The 16,013-nt window shown below is 34.9% G+C and overlaps 1 protein-coding gene across 1 annotated transcript; it reads left to right on the top strand.

Annotated features, from left to right (window-relative positions):
• Positions 1-5,621: 5,621 nt before the first annotated feature.
• On the top strand, positions 5,622-15,784 carry LOC103602986 (protocadherin-9-like; the record flags this gene model as incomplete). Its single annotated transcript, XM_008587440.1, has 2 exons — positions 5,622-5,726; positions 12,207-15,784. Coding segments are annotated over 2 exons (482 nt in total), but the record flags the coding sequence as incomplete, so codon positions are not given.
• Between the last annotated feature and the right edge of the window lie 229 nt (positions 15,785-16,013).

The raw sequence follows: 16,013 nt of genomic DNA, 5'->3' as shown, positions 1-16,013 counted from the left end.
AAAGAGGAATCAAAATTAGACAGCTGGACAGAAGAAATCTCACAGGAGACAGCCTGGAACTGGATTTTGAAGGATTCATGAGAGAGAGATAACAAGGCAAGAAATAGCAGGAGAAGAAACATACTAATATCACGAAGACATAGAACAACATGAGGCTTTCTAGAAGTGACAACTACATTAGGTCTGTTGAAGTGTCAAATGGAAGCATGCAAGAATGGGAAGAGATAAGAGTTAAGAGGTAGACAGGAGGCAGAACCAGAAGGTCCTTCTGTGCTAAAATGAGGAGTTTGGAATTTATACTAAAGTTTATGGAAGAGAGTTTTAAACTAGGGAGAGACTTGTTACTCTACTTACTGATCTTAAAATGATCATCAGGTTCCTTTTTATTAGAGGTACTTTCCTGCTAATCACTAGGAGAGAAACTGGCTAAAGAAAAAACAAGTGACAAACAAATAATAAACACCAGAAAGCCACAAAAATACCATAAATCTTACAAAGTACTCATTAGGATTGTTCCCTGATATCTGGCTCTACTTCTTAGATGTTATGTCAAATTCTCTTTCGTTTCAATTCTCGGGAATCACACAACCCAAATTTAGATTGGCTTAAATGATTCCTCTGGTAATAATTCTGGTGGCAACTATTACTGAGGGGTGGAGCAAGGAAGGTGTTGAGTTGTTTCTACTTTATTGGGCAAAAACAAATTGGACTTTATCAATTGATCATATACCAATAACATGGACAATTAGATACTAGTGTGAAATGAAATCTTCCAAAGTGTAAAGTGAGAAATATTGAGTAGATACTCAAAAATTAAGTACACATTACTCAATGGGAAATTAAAATCAGAGCTTTTTCTACTACTATTTTCTTTAATGGGTGAAATATAAGGAGAAAGGATAAAATGTATCAAGCATTTATGTATGTTAGGTTCCTATTGTGGCTGTAAAAAATTACTACAAATTTAGGGTTTTAAAACAACAAAAATTTATTTTCTTAACATTCTGTAGGTCAGAAGTCTGACTTGAGGGCTTGCCCGGTGGCACACTGCTACAGTGAGCCGCTTGGGAGTGCGGCGGCACTCCCGCCGAGGGTTCGGATCCCACATACAGACCGGTTCCCGCTCACTGGCTGAGCGAGGTGTGGGCGCGGCACCGAGGGTTGCGATCCCGTTGCCGGTCCGGTCCGGTACGGGCGCGACACTGAGGGTTGCGATCCGTTGCCGGACACGAAAAAAAAAAAAGACAAAAAGGGAAAAAAAAAAAAAAGAAATCTGACTTGACTCTCACAGGGTTAAAATCAAAGTCTCAGTAAGGCTGCATTTCGTCCTGCAGACTCAAGGGGAGAATCTGCCTCCCATTCCATTTACGTTTTCTAGAACCAGCCCCCATTCCCTGGTTTGTAGACCTCTCATCCATCTTCAAAGCTGGCCATTGCAGGATGTCTTTCTCACACCACTCCTCTGACATTCACTTTTCTTCTGCCTTCTACTTCTATTTCTACTTTTAAGGACCCTGTCACTTGGGTAATCCAGTATAATCTCCCTATTTCAAGGTCAATTTACTAGCAATGTTAAAATCATCTGAAACCTTAATTCCCCTTTCCCATGTTACCTAGTGGACCATTATTTTGCCTTTCACAAAAGGCTTGTGAGGGCGAATATGAAGGGTGGCTTCTGCAGACTAACAGGGAGCAGAAGCCTCTGAATTCAGAACTGCCTCTGAATCCGCTCAGCATGGGAAGCTATAACACAGGCATGAGGGGATCCACAGAGCTTGCTTCTCCTCTCAGGGAGGTTCAACAGTGAGACTTTGCCACACTCCAAAGAAATAGGAAGTAAACAAAGGAAAACATTTCAAGGAGCAGCAAAAATCAATGGAGCAAACTGATCTGGTGTCGCTTCATTGATTCCCTCCCATTCAGCCGCTCAATGAGTTTTGTTTGCTACTCGCCAGAGATCATTTTCTTCCTTTTCCTTGTATTTACCTGTTCCACACTCCTGAGCACTTCAACACACTTTTGGTCCTAATTGTGATCACCAACTTTAGTTTCAACTGATCAGCTCATTCCAAATATTTTAAAACTCTTCCCATAAATGGTTTCTCAGCTCCGACCAGAAGCTCTCCAAGCCCCATCTCTCAATAGTATTTCAGAACTCAATGTTTGCTTGAAATCTTCCTTGAAATCTTTGTCTTTCTCGTGACAATGACTACTGAAATTCTATTAACACAACTTGTTACGACAGGAGGATTTCTAACCAGATAAGCTTTTCTGTTTGACTTCAAAATGGTTCAATAGACAACCCCAAGCAAAGAGTTTGAGAATATGTTTTGAAAATGGCCATATCATTAGAATAATTGTATAGTTTCTCAGGATTACTGCAGTTAGGGAGAAAATGACTGGATACAATGATTTTTACAACATGTCCATTTTATTTAGTGTTACTTTGGGAAATCTAAATATCTATGATTTTCCTCTGGACAAAAAGTAATCACATTACATTGTAATTCTACTTCATACATGATTTCAGCTTTAATGTAGTTCATTTTAGACTTTCACACAAAACAATAAATAGAAAATAACACACAGAAATACTTTATGTCACATGTGGCCACTGTAGTGATACTTTCTTCCTTAAGATATTCCCTAATACCAAATTAATTTGATTTAATATTCATCATACTTGCATTCCTTAAGTATCTAGATAGTTGATAAGAACTACTTATTGTAGAGGCAATTTAACTTTAAAAAAATGCTTTATCATGGTTTATATGGGAGAAAAGAAAGTTTAAGAAAACAATATCCATTTTTTTCTGTTTTTATTTTTGTTTCAACCTATTTGTTTTTATAAAATTATACATTATGTTATGAAGAGAAGCAAAGATAAAATGGGCACTGCCCTTAAAAAGACTACAACCCATAGGTAATATTCTTACAGTTAGTAGAGCATGTATTTACTATGTTTAGAGTAAACATCTATCCTAACGGCAATATTATTATTTATTATAGAGTATATGTTCTACCACTTTATGGGAAATGATGAATATTTGATTAATAATCCAGCTATACAGCTAATGAGTGAAAATATCATACCTCCAGGTGATAATTGCCCAGTTATAGTAGGAAACTTTGAAGATTTCAGACTGTTACTGGAAAGTGGCCCTAAATTGATACAACTCTTTTAGTACACCCACATCACACTTTCCAGTAAAACCAATATAGAGTAGCTAATAAATTTTATTAAACTAAAAAATAAAACATTCATCTAGATCATTACTATTTTTTGTTTAAAATTCCATGCATAATAATTTATTTCCTTTCTTATGGTAAATAAATGATTATCCAGTTGCTGGCAGTTTGAGACACTGGTTTGCAGCAAATGCTGAATGTAGATTTTAGGAAAGAAAATAAGTTTTCAATTTGGTGATCAGCAACTAGTTAAAAGTCATTTCCAAGCATTAATTTTCTGTTTAACCAAAATCTTATAAATTATCGGGGGAGACACTGGTTTGCAGCAAATGCTGAATGTAGATTTTAGGAAAGAAAATAAGTTTTCAATTTGGTGATCAGCAATTAGTTAAAAGTCATTTCCAAGCATTAATTTTCTGTTTAACCAAAATCTTATAAATTATCGGGGGTTTTAGATTTGGCCATTTAAATAACTAACCTAAAATATTAACAACCAAATCTAAGTTATTTTTCTTACTTCTAAATATATTTTCATAATTTGTTTAAATGTTTCTGTCACTGAATGGTATTGTTTACCACATACAATTTCTGTTTTTCCAGGATGGGTGTTGAATTGTTAAATATTTCTTAATATTTGATTCTTACTCAAAGGGGAAAAAAAGTCTAAGTTTAACAATACACCTTCTTTCTCATATCCACCAGGTTGTTGTAAATATACTGAGAATGAGACTCTAATTCAGATATCTTGAACCCCCTGAAATTTTATGTAAAATTTTGTGAGTATATATCTGCATTTATGAGGGGAGGCAATACTTCTAGTTTTTAACATTATTAAAGTCTATGACCACTGAAGCAAAAATTTTCAATATAAGGAAATCCAAAGGACAAGAATGAAAATCATGAAAGCTGTGATTATTACAGTATAAAAATAAACATAAACATCAATGGCCAAGAATTGGGTCTATTCTCAGTGGGGTTATCGATTGGTGACTTGTGAAATAAATGCTCTTTCTGGGTTTTAAAAACTCTCTTGATCAATATCAGAGCATCTCCTCATTTGCAGCACTTTCTTCCTCTCCTGTTACTCTGCTTCTTTACAGGAGAATCTCTGCTGCCTCTAACTTGGCAAGGGTGTAGAAGGGAATAAAAATAAAACCACATCTCTGATGTGCATAAATTGATCACTCCTAAGTAGTCACCATACATTTTTCTGCTGTAGTGCAGTTTTCATGTGCCAACCAGCAGATTCATGTTTGAGTTGATTCAGCGAGACTGCCTGAGACATGGCATGCACAGTCTCCACTGTATATGATAATGCCACATTCACAATGACAGTGGTCTAAGCCTCATGGCAGTAAATGCTTCTTGAGATACATTCAATTGCTGTTTAACTGAGTTTAGCCTTAGGTATGGAAGGAAAGTTGCTGATGCTTTCAAACATGTTTAAACATTTTAATATTGTCTTGGCATGTCAGCACGAGCTAGAGCACCCTTAGGTATAACACAGTAAAATCCTGTAATTAGAGGACCGGAATTTCTAAAGCTTTATATAGTAGCCCTCTGTTTGAACTTCTTAATTAAATGTGCTTACATCTCTGAAAATGCTCCTTTGAAGGGTTGTACTTGCACTGATATTGGTCTGTTTGTTATCCATGATAAGGAAACAGAAAAGAAGTGGAATTGTTTCCAGACCTAAAGCTATTATCTGGGATAGTTTATTTACTTCAGATAATGTAATACATCTATGATTATTATTTTAGTGATCTATTGCAGTATCAACAACTCTCCCCCCAAAACAAACAAGACAAAACAAACAAATGTAACTTAGTGGCTTCAGAAAACAAAAATTTATTAATTTGCACATTTCTGTGGATTGGCTGTGTGGTTCTTCAGATCCTTTTGCGTGGCTCACTTATGTAGCTGTGTTCACCTGGAGAGCTGGCTGGGGTTGGCTGACTGCTGGGTTAGCTGGTACGGCTAGGTCTGTCTCTCGGGTAGTGTTTTCTCTTCTGTGAGGCTAGACCGTGCTTTCTCTCAGGATGGCAATCTCAGCATTCCAAGGGTGAATGTAAAAGCTGCTAGGCCTCTCAAGAGCTAGGCTGGAAATGGCACAGTATCACTTCTGCCACATTCTAGTTAGTCCAGCTTCAAGGGGTGCAAAACAGAATCTACATCTGGACAGTAGGAGCAGTAATTCCCATTCCAAAGGGATATTCGAGGAAGATTAAATTTCTGGTTTTATTTTGCAATTTAAAAGAGTTATGTATGTACATCATGAAATCTGCATAACTTATGCTGAGTGGCCTTTTTCTTTTATATTATTTTTGATGTACGAATGATACATTGATTTTAGGTATTTGTTCTGCTTTCGTTGTCTTGCCTTGATTGTCAACCTCTTAGTCTTAGATCAACTTATTGCTAATTTTTGGTAGATCTTCAGAATGAAGCTGCTCCTTGCGCTGCTCATGCAGGCAAAGCAAGAAAGCAAGTCAGCAACCCGATATCTTCGGGGCGAGTTTCAAGTGAAATGACTAATTGTGAGTTGATCTGTTTAGGTTGTAAAGATAACTCCAAATAATAGATCATTTGCCCTCGAATTTTGAGCAACCATGACACACACTGAATAAATCTTCTTTAGCAAACTGTTAGTAAAGAAACAGTAGGAGGATGCCTGATGTAGAGTAACCAGGACCCGGTGGCCAGCATATGTTCCTAAATAGATGGTAGCTCTGGTGTATGGTAGACTCTATTAGCATAAATCCATTAGCACTACTGGAAAAGTAACTCAAATGTATATGCCTTTTTGGTTAACAATTGGTATTTATTCGACAATAAGTTATCTGAAATTCTTGGGGCCAGATATATCTCAAAATTAAAAATCCCTTCATATCTCAGAAAAGGTAACATCATGCATGAATAACATTATTTTAAAAACCTAACAGTCTAAGATTGTGCCCTTAAGTAAGCACACTATTTCTACAGTAACACACATAAATATTCACATCATGTGAGATAAATAAATAAATAGCCTTGTATTAGTTCAGATCAGGTTTGTTATAAACCTCTTATGAAAAAAAAAAACAACCTTTGGTTTTCTGAGCTTTTCTGAAGACTAAATTTAGATAAGAGATTGTGTACATGAAGTACCTCATATTTACTGAGTACTTAATATTTACTCTGTCAAGATTTATCTTAAGTACTTAACATAAATTAACACATTTAATCCTCATTAATTCTAAAAAGTTAATTGATTCTTATGCCCATTGTACAGATGAGGAAACTTAAATCATGCAATTGTTCACAGTCACATAGCAAGTAATTGACAAAGTTAGTATTTGAATTTAGGTCACCTGGCTCCTGAGCCTATTCCCTTAAACAATACCCATTTCATTCCTAGAAAACTAAAGAGAGAAAAAAAGCATTTCTACCTCCTTAAATCCCTTGAGCACCTATCACCTACTATTTACTGAACACCTGCACTGCAATAGACACCATACTGTGGGCTATTTATACTTTAACTCTTTTATCCCACAATAAATTGGGGAGTAGGTACTATTATCTCATACATGAGGAACTTGAAGCTCAGAGAAATTATATCAAAAGTCACACAGCTTATAAATTGTTGAGCCTAGAATCACACTCACCAACGCTGTGACTCCATATCTCCTGTTCTTTTCAAAAGTCACTGCCTTTTGAGGGAAAAGGGCTGTTGTAGAGGATGCTGGAGTAAGGGTTGAGTGAATACACTATCCTCATAGCCCCTTCTAATTTGGTTGGATCAAGTGATTCTGTGATCAATTAGAACACTCTTAGGAATCTTAACCTCCTTTTTGTAACCTAAGTGCCAGTCACTTACAGGTGTTCATACATGGAGAGGATCACAAACTGCTTGTCTGAGTCAGTGATTCCCACCCAGCAGTGATCTATTACGTGCTTGCCTACCTCGTCTTCCTAAATTTGCCAACCAGGAAAAAGGCAGGTATCTTTCAATTGTTTATATAAAAAAGCTGAGTCCAACTCAATGTGGTTTTTTTGGATCTTGTTCACTCATCCCTAAGCATTATTGACTACAATAACGATTTTCCAAATAACAAGTTTCAGCTAACCGACATTTATTTTTTTCTTCTCATTCCTATTATGTAAGGCAAAAATAAATAATTTTCTGACAGCTATTTTAAAATAAACTACTTTATTTGGGTAAAGGATATTTTCATTTGCAGTAATGAAATAAAGGTAGGGTTAAAATATTTGTTGGAAATCAGTTGCCACTTACCTTTCATTTTTCTTATCCATCGTTTTGTATAAACCTTTTTACAGTCCACTAAATTCCACTAGAATTTAATCATGCTTCTAGGGGAAAAAATGTCTCGTATAAAAGAAAGTCAAGAAGTATAAAAAGAAAAACAAATACTTGGTGCCTACTTTTTTCCCTTCTCTCAAAAAGAAGAAAATACCAAAATATTTCAATTGCAGAATTTTGTTAAGTAGTGTCAGAAATATGCTAGTGCTTGATTGTAAAAAACAAATTAGAGGAGTGGTGTGAACATCTGGGAAGTCTACATATTGATCTCATATGGTCAGCAAATTAAGCAAATAAGAAACTGATGCATATAGCTTTAAATATCTTAACGCTCAAAAAGAAAAACTCGTTGGAAATATTTTAAAACTAAATGCAATATTTTCATGCCTTCTCCTAGTAAACAGAAAGATTTGTGTATCTTCAGCCCCAAGCCAAGAACCCAGAGTAGAGTGAGTGAGTGTCCAGCATTCTGGTGGAATGCATAACTCAGCATACTCGAAATCCTTTCCTGGTACAGAGCTGTCTTCGAGAGTCTTAATGAGTTCACTGTGCTCTTCTGTAATGATGATGCCTCTAATGGTGTCTGAATTGTGTGGGACAGCTTCTGGAAACATTAAATCCCTCTATAGATCTGGGCTTTCCTTGTTATTTCTAATGATTCTATGTACTATCTGTCTGTCACTTCTTGTTGATGTCATCGTAACAGCATCTGGCCAGCATCTGCTCACCACCCACCCATCTACCCTGCTTAGTAAGAACAAAAACACTTTCTTCCAGGGAGAGAACTTGATTTCTTAAATTAGTCTATAATTTTTCCTACTTCAGGAAATTTATAGTTTTAGGGAAGGTGTACTTTTCACTAAGTAGTAAGGTTTGTGACCTTATCGCATCTATTTTCTATGCTGCTGAGAGGCTTTTTTCTTTCTCTGGCTATGGGATAGCAGTAATTGTCCTCTAAATAACTCAGCTGTTATAATTTAAGAAGGAGAAATACAGTGTAGTGGGAAAGTCAAACACTTGTTCTCTGGCCTTAGGTCTCCCAGGGTTGGAGCCCCTCGCCACTTCCATTCGACTGAAGGACTAAGTAAAAGGGATGAAATATGGGGAATTACTTTATATGCTATAAATTGTTCGCTATTGTGATGACTTAAAATTCTGTACTTTTGACAGATAAATTATGTCTAAGAAAGAACTTTAACTCTCCAAAATGATTTTAGTACATAGTAGAACTAGATAAAAATGGAGGAGTCTGTAGGCAATGTTAAACAAGAATACCATTTCTACTTCCAGTCTTCTCAACTGACATGATTGAGTCAGGGGAAAATATAAAAATGAAAAACCTCTAAACAATTGGCTTTATTGTGGGAAATTCTTATAGAGAGTATGACTATATTTCCATATAGAACATTTTATTTTGTATTTATTGATATCAACTAAAAGATTTGTGAGTAGCTGTTTTTCTTCTTCACTAAAGTTATAACTAAAGACAATATAATGCTAAACTCAAGCACAAAATATGGTCTTAAATGTTAGAAAATACATTCTTCAGTAAAAGATTAAGGGGAGTTCCTAGGTGACTCATTGCAGAAGGTCTGTCTCTAAAAAAAAATTGGACATTTAAAAAATATATGTTATGCAGAGAAGAAAATTGTATTTTATGATTCTCTAAGATCATATGTAACTTTTGTGTTTTAAAAAATGTATAATATATTCTCACATACTTAAATAAGAAAATATATAAACACAGAAAAATGCTATTCCACTCATGCCTTCCCTTAATAAATTGCATCATAATACAAATCTCATTTGTTAATCATTGTCATTGCTTTTGAAGATTCATTTCAGTCATCAAGATTGGAAGTTTTGATTGCTTGTGATGAATCTCTTATAGCCTTTCTTGATTATTTTCTAAATTTGATGACAAACGCTGCAACATGTCTTAGCCAATTAGGCTTATCAACTTCCACTGTGGTCCGCAATCAAGTGTTTGACTTTGGAAATGACAGGAGATCCTTATTAAAAGTCATGCTTCTTGGATAGAGATGTGGCAGCTCGCATGTGGATGATGGCACATAGGACAAGCTGCCTTCTGTTAAAGCAATAAGAGGAAATCAATTTTAGCTGGAAATACTCCAGACGGTGAACTGAAGACCAAGGGAAAGGATTGAAGAGCATCTCCCTTATAGTTGACTGGAAATTGAGTCAATCTAAATGAATATAATTTCTTATGAGCTTTAAGTAGCTAAGGTACACAAGTTAAACACAAGGGAAGAAGAGTTGTTAGAGAACCAATATAGTTCTACAAGCTGTTTCCAAATGCATTGCAAACAAAAGGACCACATGTGCAATAAATTTCAAACTAGAAACACAAATTAATCTCTGAAAAGCAGCCACCTGTGTAAGTAAGCCAACACATTGTGTGAGACATAAATAAACTTCGAGAGATGATTGGAGACAATTCTGGGTCATTTCTGTAGGGAATCACAACCACATTCATAAAGATTTTTCCTGTCTTGGCAGCTACATTTCTGATTATTTTCACATGTTCTGAATATACACCATCATTAAAAAAAGTTGTAATTTGTTTAAGTGGTGAAGAAAAAAAGATATGAGTTAAAAAGTAGACCTGATCTTATACTTTGCATTTTTATAAGGTCTTTTTTTGTTTGTTTTATTCTGTTCAAAACATTTAGGTCAACCTCAAAAACACTAAAGTATCCTAAGATGGGAAATATTCCCAAAGAACTTGCAGCTTGCTCATTTAAACCAACTAGATTACAAAAACCATTCATAAAATTTGTCAATAGTTTGATTTTTTTTAATGCATTTAAAATACGTATTTGAGAGACAGAGGGAATTTAGCATTAAAGAAAAAGAATGGGAAAGTGCTTTTTCTTTTGATGATAAAATTAAGAAGATTTGACTACTTAGAAATCAAATAGCAGCATGTGTGACTGCAATAAATAATTAGCTTTACGTTTTACCTTTGGGAAACAGTAAAGTAATTCTAGATTTCCTGTGAAGAACACTGGCATTTCCTTGTGAACTCTCAGAACACAGCATAAAAATTCCAGGCCACTTTGGTTCAAAAATCAATGGGCTGACAAATGTCAATATTTCAGTTATTCATCACTGAAGGAAAAAAAAAAATGACATTCATTATCGCAGAGTCTTGATTTAAAAGATTTGGCAGAGTAAAACTTTGGTTCAAAAATCAATGGGCTGACAAATGTCAATATTTCAGTTATTCATCACTGAAGGAAAAAAAAAATGACATTCATTATCGCAGAGTCTTGATTTAAAAGATTTGGCAGAGTAAAACTCTTAAAATATCCTACACGAATGTTAAACTTTGGGGGATGGTGTGTGGAGGCAAAAGCAGAGGATATAAATATATTGGGAATAATTTAAATAACCCCCTTTGCTATTTTAAAGCAAATCTGTCCAGGATTATGCATATGCAAATCTCACTGATTCCACTGTTTGTGAATATATTTGCAGAGGCCAAAATTTTTCAATTTTTAAGTCACAAGTCTTATAATAAAATGATACCATATGATATAAATTGGAGTGCACTTATATTATGTTCTTTTGTATGGCAATAAAATAAACTATAAAGTAAATGAAATAAAACCCTCCAGGTTATTCTCTTAGAATCTGTTGAAGTAGAGCAGGTTTTCTCTCTCACTCTTTCTCAAACAAGAACATCTGTAAAAAAAAAAAATTAATATTAAGAAAACACATAACCATTCTCCAAAGACAGACACATATAATAATTTTAATTATGCATACAGGTAATTCTTAACTGCCATATTTAATCTTGAGCTCTAAGAATTCTGTAGATATGATTTCTGGTTTCATTTAATTAATGGCAACACCATTAATTAAGAGTAGATGCTATTTCATCAAAGGTTTAGGAATTTGACTACATTTGCCCAATACATAGCATTTTAGATTATATTTCCATTCAGCAAACACATTGGCAAGTGTACTGTGATGTGAACACTCAGGTAATTATCTTACAGCACATATTAGGTCATTTGACAAGGTGGGGGGAAAGGGGACTGTGGGCTGGGGTGGGGCAGGTGGTGATATTGCTAGTCTGCTAATACCTATAACCAACTTGTACTTTGATTTTCTGCTTTTTAACACATAATATGCTGTCAATTTAGGTATTACTTCTGAGTGATCTTGATGTCTCAGAACGTATTTTAAATATAAGGTTTTGCATATTTGCATCCATGAATAATGTACAAGGAAGAAGAAATTCAATTGGCAAAATCACACCGTTTCTAGGATAATTTATAGATACAGAAAATTATCCATTTGGATTTAATAATTTTTCCTAAGGATGTAGAAAAAGTTTATACCCATACGAATATATATATGCATTTAGCACTTCTACTTGAGAATATCTGCATAGCCCCATCCCATAACAAATGCATGTGTATCTGTCTCTTCTCCAAACTTAAGTTTCTCATTTTGTCCATTCCTCTCTTCTTTAATATTTGATGATTTTGCAAAATCTTATCTTTATTGTATTTAAAATAAAAACTGTTCTACGGAATGATGAGCTGCAGGGTGGTGGGAAATGGGAAAAAAGGATGGTAAGGGATATATGTCTATAGATATATATTTCCACTTGCCAATATTGTTTAGATCAGAAAGCCTGGAAAGGAATGGCCAACACTAATGGCTTCTTCTCCTTGGATTTCAGATTCAAGGCCTCTTCCAGATGTCGCCCTGACTGGGAAGTGCACTCGTGAGTGTGATGAGTATGGCCACTCAGACTCCTGCTGGATGCCGGTCCGCACTTCTCCCGAGAGGAAGAAGAGCCAGCCCAAACTCTCCACTTTCATGCCTGTTGATGAACGAGGAAGCCAGGAAAAGCTGGCCAACGGCGAGGCCGCCATCATGGGTGACCGCAACAGAAACCTCCTGAACAAAAAGTTGACCTCGTCCTATGAGACCTTCAGTGCAGCTAGTTTCAGCAAAAATGAGGAAGCCAACCCTGAGGATATTCCCCTTACAAAAACAGGGGAATATAAGCCATCTCCTGTCAATACGCTCACTAGAAGAGAAGTTTACCTGTAGGCTATAAAGGAGCAACAGCAAAGTTCTTTTCATGTATGAGAAGGAGAATAAGGGGCAAGAAACCTTACAAAACAAAACCATTTAATCACAAAAAGGGGGCTACCAAAGAGACAAAGCTTTGCCTGCCACTTCTGCCTCCAGATCAGGCCTTTAGTGAAGCTGTTAGCCTGAATATAATGTACAACGTAGAGGCCATCCTTGTTATTTGCATGTCTAACCCCTTCACTGATTCCCAACACCCACCCTCTCTTCCCCACCCACCTCCAGCAACAAAAACAAGAAAAAAGATGGTTGCAAGTTTCTTTCATGGTAACAAGCCTGATTAGCAGAACACAACACACTCTCATTATCCCTAAGCTGAAGCATGATTTTAGTCACTTTGATTTTGTTCGAGTGTCATCCGGCTGGTCAAAAAAAGCAGGACAGGTAAAATATATTTCTGACATACCCTCAGAATGTGGTTAACCACCATCAATGGCAATCCTTGGAAAATGATAGAGTCCCTCTAAAGGTACAGTCCTTATAAAAGAGGACTCTATTAAAAAGCATTTCAGGAAGATCACAGCTTTAATATTCTAACACAAACTAAGAGCAAAACAATACTCAGTGGGTGATTGTGGTCTCAAATTAGGTGTGTCATTATTTTAACTCAAGAGCATCAACTTCAATTCCATACATTCACTGAATATTCTCAGTATAAACACAATCTTGATTATAGTTATGAATTATACTAATTTTGACTTGTAAAAATTATATATATACTTTTCAGAACAGGACCACTATTATCAGCTAACTTGAACAATTGTGTCATTAAAAGGCCAAAGATCATACAAGCAGATCAGGGAAATCATGAAGTTGATTTGGTCTTGATGTGGAAATCCGTTAAACAACAAAAACAACTGAATGCAGGCACACACAGAAACATTCAAATATTAGTTTATTTTATATAGTCTCTGTACCCAGAAAACATGCTTCTTCTTTTAAAATGGATTTTATTTGAAAGCTCAGAAAACAAAAAAAACTAATGAGACATGTGTTTGGTATTATAAGTCAATTGGTTGAGGTTCAAGTTTAGTTTCATATAATGTTATCAGGGAAGATTCCACTTTTTAAAGTTATATTTATGGGTAGTAAGGTAGGGAAAGAAAGATATATTGGCAGGCAGTCTTATTAGTCAAGTCCACTATTATTATTTTACAATCCAGGCTATACTTGTTGGCCTTCTTATCCACATTTCAAATTACAATTGCATTTTTTAATTGTTCAGTTCACACTTCCATACAACGCAAGTGCATTGATTTTGAATCCTGTGAAATATAGAACTATTTCAAGACACGCATCATTAAAACAAGGCAACACCCTAATTGACTTTGTCACTAGGTGATTTGAACATTATTTAATATGTATTAAACAAATCCAGACTGAACATGAAAGAAATGAGTTCTGGGCAGTGACATTTCTCACAGTATGTACATCTCAAAGTTGGAAAGTATGAAATTTTTCGTTGCAATTAAAAGAAACAGAATATGCAGATTTTGAGCCACTTGCTGTATCGAGGATGATTTAATACCATTGAAAACTGAGCTGGGACATTCAAACAAAAGTGACAATCCATGGACAGAATAGGAGATAACAGGTAAAAAGAGCAAACTTTCTTATCATTGAACGTTTGTAAACTGGTTAAGGTTTAGCCTTGATGGCTCTCTAGCAAACTGTAAAAACAATGTAGCTTTGGGTAGTTTCATGCTTTGCAGAAATTTCTTAGACTATAAGGTAAAGCAGCCTGGAATATAGGTTGATAATTCACTATAGGTCCTCAGAATACTTATCTTTGAAAACCATATCTCTGTTTGGTGGGCTACTCTTTTGGGGTCATTTCCTTACACTCTTTCTTGAATGGAGTTTTCATTTTGATGTTAGTTTATGTATAATAGGTAGTATGAAAAAAGGTATGTAATTGAAACAAAAACATTGGACTAAAATGTCAATAATTGAACATGTTTATGTTTGATTATTATTTACATTATGGAAAGATGCAATTCTAGTACTTTGTTAGGAAACTGCATTAAAGCAGTTCTGCCTTGTATAATCTGTAAGTACCTATTAAGATAAAATGCTTCTAAAGATAATTATGAAATGTATACATATTTTTTCTTGCACGTTACAAAGGAAATACTCAATTGCATAACACAGATGTTCAACAAACTTTTTTAAATGCATTTTTTTTCTTTCTTTCATGAAACACTTGAAACCACTAGATAGCTCATTTCACTCTATCTTAAAACCCTTCTGTTGTCTATAAAGCTAATACGGGTCATACTGGACCTTTGGATTAATTGGATCCACATTCCCCAATGATGTTTGCACCACATTCAAAATAGCCATGCCATTGTCATTTAACTCGTGAATCTCTCTTTAGAACTAAAATGGGTGTGAAAGAATAAAATTCAGTGTACTGTAAGTATTCACAGTAATTCTAGTAGAATTAGCTATCATAACATGTTTATTATATAATGAGCTGGCATGACACAGAAATATATTTTGTGTTTGTATGACTTTTATTTTGAATAGGTTAAATCTGGTGCCACTCCATATATAGAGTGCTTTTGAAAAAAAAAATCAATAAAAAGAAATAAAAAAAATAAATGAGTGAATGCAAAATAAGCAACTGTGCCTTTTATACCTGTTGTTACGGTAAAAAAACGGTTGTTGGGTTTGGACAATGAGGGGAAATGGGCTATTCCCAACTTTTTTGATCCTGTATATTTATCCATGTTTATTTTCTGAAAATAATAAATAATATATTAAAAATTTGCCTTCTGACAAACTCAGATAATGGACCAGTCTTAAATATTGTTCATTCATTAAACAAAATTAAGGCATTAAGATGGACTGCTTAAATCTGACTAGAAGGTGAAAGCATTTATTGTAAGACTAACACAGAGAAATATTATCAGGGGTGAAATCAGTTCATTTTGCAAGGTAAAATATTGATTTAGAATTTGTATTCTTTATTTCTTTTTTGTTGTTTTTTTCTTTTAGCTGCTGTTTCATTTTGGTTGTACGATATATAAACCATACTTGTTTTCTGTACACAGGACTCTCAAGTGAACTTTGCATGCGTTATACATGAGGACACATTTATAATGAGTAACTATATAAATTTATATGTATTAAAACGTTTGTAGCTTCAGTCTAAAATCTACTGCTCTTTCTGAATCTCCAGATATCATTTCTGTATGGTTTCTTACTGGCCTGCTGCCTGAGTTTCAGAAAACAAGAGGCATTATTTTTATGGGAGGAACTAAGATGCTACTGAGGATGTCTGACTGAAAGGCTACCCTAGGAAGCTGTTTTATAGGAAAATAAAATAAAACACACAGACCAGAAGAAACTGCCAAGTATCAAACAGCCATCCTAAAAAAGTCAT

This window comes from Galeopterus variegatus, unplaced genomic scaffold (genome assembly GCF_000696425.1).
Source record: "Galeopterus variegatus unplaced genomic scaffold, G_variegatus-3.0.2 Scaffold4396, whole genome shotgun sequence".
NCBI classification, from domain to species: Eukaryota; Metazoa; Chordata; class Mammalia; order Dermoptera; family Cynocephalidae; genus Galeopterus; species Galeopterus variegatus.
Note: the sequence above shows the minus strand (reverse complement) of the source record. Positions and strands in the feature narration are given on the sequence as shown.